At 55.2% G+C, this 8,810-nt stretch overlaps 1 protein-coding gene across 1 annotated transcript; it reads left to right on the top strand.

The window, feature by feature from the left end:
* Window positions 1–2,290: 2,290 nt before the first annotated feature.
* On the top strand, window positions 2,291–8,354 carry LOC123786974 (leukocyte immunoglobulin-like receptor subfamily A member 6). Its single transcript, XM_045789369.2, is given in 8 exon segments — window positions 2,291–2,385; window positions 2,543–2,578; window positions 2,761–2,855; window positions 2,857–3,046; window positions 3,194–3,496; window positions 4,967–5,087; window positions 5,555–5,648; window positions 5,747–8,354. Coding segments are annotated over 7 exon segments (873 nt in total). The 5' UTR covers window positions 2,291–2,351; the 3' UTR covers window positions 5,747–8,354.
* Window positions 8,355–8,810: the final 456 nt, after the last annotated feature.

The raw sequence follows: 8,810 nt of genomic DNA, 5'->3' as shown, positions 1-8,810 counted from the left end.
CGGAATGTATCTGTTTAATCCCTTCGATATTCTTATCAGCCTCTTTCCCCATCTCCAGCCCCCCCCCCCCCCCGTCTGGAGGTCCTGCTTCAATACTCTGGGCGTCTGCAGCAGACCCACACCGCTGGGGAGGCCGAGCACCCACTCCCTTTCCCTGTTGGCTAGTTCAGTCCCCCAGCTGTTCCCCCAGCCCCCAGGGCAACAGAGGGCGACAGAGGGCGACAGAGGGGCGACTTGGCAAAGTTGCTCTTACCTTCTCAAATGCATCTCCATTTCCTTTATTTACAGCAAAGGGTCAAGATACACATGTCATTTCTTAAATATATGCACCCTGACCCTCGGTGGGTGTCTCCCGGTCTCTGTAAAATGTTCAACGACGGATCTCCTCAGCTGTTGCCGACACCATCCCTGCTTCTGTCCCTCTGACACTTACACCCTGTCCTCATTCTACTCCCCAAGCATCTCGAATTTCCATGTCTGGTCTCTCTCTGCTGCCTTCCTAAAAATCCCTCAATACTGCATCCCGGTTTTATAAATGGGTCTTCAGCTTTGTCTTGCCCTTAACGCGATGAATTTTTTGACTGTATTAATTTTATTGGATTTTTCATCTCTAAAATTTCTTAATTGTTTCAAGAATTGCCTAGTCTTCTGTCACATAATCCATATTCTTGCACCAAAAATTCAATATCCCCTTTTATTTTTTTCAGATATTTAAATATGGTTAATTTTATTCTCATATTTTCCCATCCATTCTATTTCCTCGTGTATGATAATTCCTATTCATCAGGAGCTTTTTGCCATTGTTACGACCACCCTCTGATGTCCGTTCTTGCTGGACACTCTCCTCCCGTACACCTGTTCGTGCCAGCACGGTTTCTCCGGGGGCTGTTCTGAGTCAGGCTGACCCCAAGAGATAATTTCAGCTTCTCCCGCTCCATGGTGTCCACTGCCCAATGTCACGTCTGCTCAGGGCTGTGTTGGGTGGCGATGGGTCCAATGCAAGCCCCAAGCTCACAGTCACTCACGGAAGAGAAAAGCTGCAGTGAATGTGTTTTACACACATAGGGGAGGTGACTCAGAGCTGGCCTGAGTCAGTGAGCGGAGAAACCCCCGTGCCTGTCCACAAACACACGCTGGGGAGCACCTCAGCTTCCAGCCTTCACCTGCAGCCCTGCCCCCTGCCTGCCCGTGAGGACCCTGGGGTCCCTCTCTGTGTCCACACGGAGGACCCGCTGATGGTCCCGGCAAGTGGCAGCTGTTCAGCTTTGTTCTCTGTTCTTTCTGACAGTTCTGTGACTGTTTGGGGAACTTTCATTTCTCGGGTCCTGCATATGACTGTTTCTCCACATTTCAGCAATATGGTAAGTAACACTTACTGCTAAGAGGGGCGCGTGAGGGGTCTTGACGGATTGTAGCCGACACCCGCCGAAGCAGAATCTGACCCCATAACGCTCCCATGTACCAAACCCCCTTAACCTGCTCTGAAAACAAACAGTGATGGATCCCCTCCCATGAACTGGGAACCACGGACCCCCACAACGACCCTGAGTACTGGGGTTCGGGACAATCGGACCTAAACAAGGAAACAGGCTGTTATCATGCTGGGCCACACGGGCAATGGGTGATAGGTGAATATTTAGATAAAGGTGAACTTTTCTCTCAAAATCAGAGCTCTGACTGAAATAAATGTTCCTACAGCTTACAGGCAGGACCCCAGGATGGGGAAGACGGCTCTGGCCCAGGAACGAGGGGCATCGAGGAGCCAGGAGGGACTCACAGGGATGTTCCCAAGAAGGGGGGTTGTGGATGGCGTCACAGGAAAATAGAGAAGACCATGGAGGTTGTGACAGAAAGAAAGCCCACGCTTTGAGGCCAGGAGAGGGGCTGGGATCCCTCTCGCTCATACAGCTGTGATTTCAACCTGAGCTGAGCGGAGACGTCACACGTGTGTCTGTGCTCACATGAGCTCCCAGCACGGCAGGAACCTGCGTCCCCCGCAGCATCTCCGGGGTCTGGGAACCCGGTCCATGGTGAGGACCCCAGGGATGTGCTGAGGATGCAGGAGACCCCATGGGGGAGGCTCTGGGAGGGAAGGACATACCCTGGTCTCCTCCCCTGGACGGGGCATCTCAGGAAGCCTCGGGGTCCACTTGCTGCAGCGTCACGGACACCAGAGCCAGGCTAGGTCCTTGGGGAGGGGCTGTTCCCCTTCCTGTTGTCACATCCTGCTGACATGATAACCCTGTGATGGGAAGGCCGGCCTCCGTGTGGTCACGCCCTGTGTGTCTGCCTGTCCCGTGGGCACCAAGGTCCCTCCCTCTGCACAGCCAGGTCTAGAGAAAGGAGACGCCATGGCCTCCACCCTCACGGTCCTGCTCTATCTCGGTGAGATCTGAGGAGAGGAGGGGACACCCTAGTCTGGGAGGGACCCGTCCCACAGCCAGGCCCTGGTCTGTCAGAGGCCCCAGGGTCAAGAGGCTCATGGGGAAGAGGGGTTCTGGTCAGGATTCGGGGCAAAGCTCTCACGGGGACTCTCTTCCAGGGCTGAGTGTGGGCCCCAGGACCCGAGTGCACGCAGGTGAGTCTGTCCCCAGGGGTCCCAGTCCCACCTCCTCACGGGGCACAGGGGCCACCCACCAGGCAGTGGGGGACAGAGATCAGCACTTCTGGGCTGACAGAGGGGGGACCTCTGGGGCTTTAGGCTGAGCTGGGACCTGGGGGTGGGGACGGTCTTGTGACCCAGCCTCTGTTTCCTTCCAGGGACCCTCCCCAAACCCACCATCTGGGCTGAGCCAGGCTCTGCGATCCCCTGGTGGACATCTGTGACCATCTGGTGTCAGGGGAGCCTGGAGGCCCCGGGAGTACCGCCTGCTTAAAGAGGGAAAGTTAGAGACCTGGGACACACAGAAGCCACCGGAGCCCGGGGACAAGGCCAACTTCTTCATCAGATACATGAGAGTTATACATACAGGACGATATCGCTGTGACTATCTCAGTCCCACCGGCTGGTCAGAGCCCAGTGAACCCCTGGAGCTGGTGGTGACAGGTGCGAGCCCACTCAGGGTCCCAGCCCCAGGCTCTGTCCTCAGGAAGGGGGTCTGCTCTCAGGGTGTCTCCCTCTCACAGCCGAGCCCTGGGGATCATGTGGGGGGATCTGAGCCCCATTTAACACCGCCCCCTCCTCCTCTCCTAGGATTGCAGAACAAACCCCAGCTCTCAGCCCTGCCCAGCCCTGTCGTGGCCTCAGGAGGGAACGTGACCCTCCAGTGTGCCTCATGGTTAGGATTCGACAGGTTTGTCCTGATGAAGGAAGGAGAACGCCAGCCCTCCTCAACGCTGGTCTCTCAGCGAGCCCCCAGTGTGGGGTCCCAGGCTCTGTTCCTTGTAGGCCCCGTGACCCCCAGCCTTAGGTGGACGTTCAGATGCTACGGTTATTACAACAACACCCCCCAGATATGGTCCTACCCCAGTGACCCCCTGGAACTCCGGGTCTCAGGTGAGGAGCCCAGCCCTGTCCCCTCTGTGTTCCTGCGGTCAACTCATGACCCTGTCTGGAAGACCCCCAATATGGGATGGGAATGAGCGGGTCATCCAGTGGGGCATCCACCCCTCAGAGGAATGGAGGTCACACCGTCCTCCAACGCCTGCCCCTTCCCACATGCCCATCACTCGAAACTCCAGGTGCATGCAGAGGGGTCTTCAGGGCCCCAACGCAGATACACCAGGAGGGTCTGAGCCTAGAGGGGGTGTCTATGGGAAGCTCCAGCCCTCCACCCTCCTCTTGTCTCCTTCCTGGGACCCTCTGGGGGCTCCAGTCCCCCACCCACAGGTCCCAACTCCACAGCTAGTACATCATGGGGACCTCTTTACTCAGAAGGAGTACAGACCATCCCAGGGAGTCTGAGAGCCTCTCAGAGCCTCTAAGACCCCCCGAGATACTCAGAAACAATCTTGTGTCCCCGGGGGCTGAGGGTCCAGCAGAGATGCCAAGGGAACCACAAGGATCCAGGGGCTCCGAGGCTAGCAGAGGAGGGACGGGATGGTTCTGGCAGAGTGGGGTGCCGGGGGAAGAGCAGCCAGGCTGAAGTGAGGAGCACAGCAGCCCCATGGCCTCACCTCCCTGTCCTGGGTATATGTCGTACCTGGTAGGGTCCATTGAGGGGAGGGGTGTCAGTGCTCCCTGAGATGGTGATTTGGGGTGGATCCCTTTCCATCGGGGCCTTGGTTTCTCCATTTGTGATAGGGGAGAATCCTGGCTCAGATATCAAGGCCATGTCCGTTCTGACCCTACGGGGTTGCTGCGTTAGGTTGGCAGAATGGGAAGGTGGGCGGTGAGGGTTGTAGGATGCAGGGAAACGCAGCAGTGATGCTGGTGACGTCCCCAGGGCTCCCCTGTCCATCCTGTGGTGCTCAGCTCCCTTCCCTGATGTGCTTGCTGAAACGTGCAGGCAGGTCCCATGTGCGAGTGTGGGGTCTGCAGGGCAGAGGATGGGTCTTGCTGGACTTGGGGAGTGGGGAAGGCATGGAGTCCGTCCCACGCAGGGAGGGTTCTGAGCACCCCAAAGCCTCTGACGATAGCAGGTGCAATCAGCTCTGGCTACAGGAGACGGCAGGGCACATGGGGCAACAGACGGGCCGTTTCAATCAAGGTAGGAGCCCAGAGCACGAAGCAGGTGTCCTCTAGGGTGGGCAGTGTGAGGAGAGCACAGGGAACCCACAGTCCTGGGTTCGAATCCCAGCTCTGCCACCCACTTCCTGGCCCGGTGACCTGGGGTACCTGATTGATCTCTCTGAGCCTTGGTTTCCTTTCCTGTGGAAGGGGTGAAGGTGGGGTGGCATTCCCCGGGGCATGATTATTACGGGGATTACAGGTGATGAATGCATAGAGCCCAGCACGGGTCTACACACAGTCAATGCTTAGTTAACTCACATCATTGGTTCATTCACGATATCGCTTGTGTCCAAGGTCACAAGAACCGGAAAATTTTGATCGGAGTCTCTGTGACCTTCCTCCTGCTGCTCTCCCTCCTCCTCCTCCTCTTTCTCCTTATCCGACACCAGCACCAGAAAAAAATGCTGCAAGTCCGGTAAGTGGAAGATGGAGAGTTCTGGTCTACCTGAGACTGAGACCTAACTCTGAAGATAGGAAGTGGCTTCTTAGAGCACTGCCAAAATATGGCTCCAAAACAGAAAGAGATGTTTTGAAAATCCTCCAAATGAAACAGTAAAAAAACTTCTAGGATGTTCTTTCCATCACTGCCTTCTTGGGACAGGCTGGAATTCCCACGAAGTACAGTTATGAGGGCAGGTAGTAGGGGAGCACCCAACACCTGCGGGGCCTCGCCAGTGATGGGGGGGGGTCTTGGGAGGGGTCGTCATCACCCTGCAGACAAGAGCAGCGGGGAGCAGGCACAGGGGTGAGGAGTGCAGGAGGATGTGGCTGTGGTTGGGAGATGAGTTGCTTTGAGTAAATATGTAGGTCTATCGGGGATAAAGGGAGCCAAGTTACTCAAGGTCTGCAGGGTTATATAAATGTGCAAATTCTGTTGGCTAGAATGAACTCTGAGCCGCTCTACTGGAATTGGAAATGCCAGTGTGACCTCGTTAAAATGTATGCAAATACATCGATGGACACGACGCAGTCGTAGGTGTGTCTGTTGTTGTGTCTGTGCTTATATGCACAACCTCCCACCTCTGTCTGTAGCTCCTTCACTGCTGCCTGATGCCCCTGTTTCTCCTCCCTCAGCTCCGGCTCCGTGGCTCCTGTCCAGGAGGAGAACCAGAGTAATCAGGAAGGAGGGTCCTGGTGGGAGACCGGGAGGAGTACTTCGGCCGGGTTCCGGACTTCGCATGAAAATTGCCAAATCTGTGTGATCCCAGGCACATCCTTGCCCCTTGCTGGGCCTCGGTCTCCCCATCTGAGTGTGGGAGGAGCATGTGGGACTGAGGGGTTTCAGGAATTTCGGCATGAAATAGAACATTCTCGTTCTCCAGATGCTGAGGTGAGAGAGTCCCAGCCTGAGGAAGACAAACAGATGGACAGTCAGGTGAGCCCCTGCTGCTGCCCAGGACACCCAGCACGGCCTTGTTAATCAGTTAAATGCATGGGCTGCTTCTCCATCTTCCTATCCCTCAGCTCAGGAGCATCTGACTTCACCCTTCCTCTTGAAAGGTGATGCAGGCTGCTGGCACACCACTTCTCGGTCAGTTTTTCTGATACCACATGGACCCCTCCTTCTTGGTCCCTTTATTTGTGTCCTTTGAACTATTGGTTGTCCATGTCTCATAATGGTCGTGCTGCCAGAGACCGTTGCACAGTTTGTGCACTGCACAATAGGGATCGTGGGGTTTAAGAGCCTACTGGTAGCATCTGAGCAGTGTGCCTTTTCTTATTCACACCAAGGCACCCTATAGAATGGTCTGTCCATGAACAGAGACCCTCAGCCTGGCTTTTTCTCCGTGTACTCTCTTCCCTCTGGTTGTGTGGGTTTAGATGCAACAGAACTTCGCAATAACGTGCCTTGTGTGTAATGATTGTCATTCGGCTCCTAGTCCCGCAGGAAGCTCAACCAGCCATCATGTTGACCTCACCATGAGACAAAACTGGACCACCTCTATGCTCATAATTCCACAATTATTTCTAGCCCCGACCTCGTGCCTGAGCGCCAGCCTCAGAGATCCAAGCACCCGTGAGCCGTCTCTGCTTGGCGCATGTCAGTGTCCCATCAGCCAACTCTCCGGTCTCCCCCGAAGAGTTGTCTTTCCCTCGATGTTCAGTACTTCCCCAAATCCAAAAGTCTTTTCCATTTGGAGACACTTTGTTCACCACGGCTGGGGGGGGGCGGTTGTCAATGGCCGCTAGGGGCCAGGGGTGCTGCCGCATACCCCCCCCCCCCAGCAAAGAGCGACTGGCCGGCCGTGTTGACGCTCGGGGTGGAGGAGCTGTTGTAACAGAAGCAGACTCTCCCCTCGCCTCTCCCCTGCACTTATCACCAGCCCAAATCAGTGCTTCCTTGTTTGTGGGCAGTTCCCAACCCCATGGCCATGAATTCCTCGAGGGCAGGGCGCTGCTCTGTCCTCTTCTGCGCCCCTGGCAAGCGCCCTGTCTGTCCGTCCGTCCGTCTGCACTTGTGTGTGTGTATTTGGGTTTGGGTACAGACTGAAGTGGATGAACCAAACCCTAAAGACTCTGAGTCTCCCCCACTTTAGCTCATTTATTCATTCGGTGAGTTGACAAATCGTTATGAGGAATCTATGTCTGGCAAGGCTCTGTCTTAGACCGGGTGATAGAAACATGAGTGAAAACGTATCCGAGCCAGGGATCCACACGATCCGATTTGGGTTTTAAAATCGATTCTGGCTTCTGGGTGGACACGTAAGGGAAGAGGGACAAAGTGGAGGAGTTCCGCCCTCCCTGGCTCCCCCAGCAGAGCCCTGACAGTAAGTCCACCAAGGGGGTGACTGTGTCCCAGGGGGAACCACTCAGGCCTCAAGGAGGGGTGGCCCCTCTTCCTTCTGCACGTCGTCAGAGGGATTGCTGGACAGAAAGGGGGACAGGACGGTCAGGTGGGTCCTTGCTGCTCCCAGCACCCTGGCTCCCCCACCATCACATACCTGACTCCCACTCTCCTGCCCTCCAGGCCACGGCATCTGAAGACCCCCAGGATGTGACCCAGGCCCAGCTGAAGGGCTTGAATCTCGGACAGGGGACAAGTGCACCCCCTTCTTCCCAGTCAACAGAGCCCGCAGCAGAGCCCAGCGTGTATGCTGCTGTGGCCATCCACTAGCCCAGGAAGGACCCAGACCCCACACTACAGGGAGGAGGACCGCAGACACCCCCCAGGAGGCCCTGGGCCTGCCCCCCCCCCCCCGTGGACACTCAGCTAATGCCCCTGGGCCTGGGGACCTTTCATAAGCAAGCAGAATATCCTGGAGCTTTAGAAATCACTAGATTCTGCAGATAAAGATAAATATCAGCTCCATATTTTTAGAAATACAGCAAAACACTTCTAAAAAAACCCTGTGGGTAAGAGAAGCAAACCGCAAAGGAAAATAAGACTTCTTCTTCTTCTTCTTTTTTTTTTTTAACTTAAATGACAGTGCAAATATTATATATCAACACAGATTTTTACTGAAATGGTCGTGTAAATGCTATTCGCCAAGATCAAATGGGAAAATTATGAATGAAATTATTACAGAGAGAAGAGAGCCTGAAAATCAGCAGTCCAGGCAACATCTACAGGAGTCAGAAAAAGAACAGCAAATTCATCCCATGGCACTGGGTGAAAATGATACCGTATTGAACATAAAGAATAGAAGAGATAAAAAATAATTGTATGAGCTTCGGCTGCCATAACAAGATACCACAGACGGGGGGGGGGGGGGGCAGGGCTTAAACAACAGAAACTTCTTTCTTCAGAGTTCTGGAGGCTGAAGCCCAAGCCCAAGGTGCCGACAGTGCCGGTGTCCTCGGAGGGCTCTCCCCCAGGCTGACGGACGGCTGCTCACGTGGCCTTTCCTCCGTGTGGCCGTGGGAGGGGGAGAGAGGTCTCAGCTGTCTCTTCTTACAGGGCCACTACCCTATTGATCAGGGCACCACCACCCTACGATCTCATGGTCACTACTCCTTAGAGGCCCCATCTCCAAACACAGCCACACTGGGGGTTAGGGCTGCGACATGAATTCGGGGGTGGAGGGGGGCATAAACTGTCCACATCATTCCACCCTGAGCCCCCGAAATTCCTGTCCTTCTCCCACGCAAAGTACATTCATCCCATCCATACAGCCCCCCCTCCGTCTACACTGATTTC

This window comes from Ursus americanus, chromosome 21 (genome assembly GCF_024610735.1).
Source record: "Ursus americanus isolate L20-20 chromosome 21, mUrsAme1.1.p, whole genome shotgun sequence".
Lineage (NCBI taxonomy): Eukaryota > Metazoa > Chordata > Mammalia > Carnivora > Ursidae > Ursus > Ursus americanus.
The sequence above is the reverse complement of the archived record's forward strand: the minus strand, read 5'-3'. Positions and strand labels throughout refer to the sequence as shown.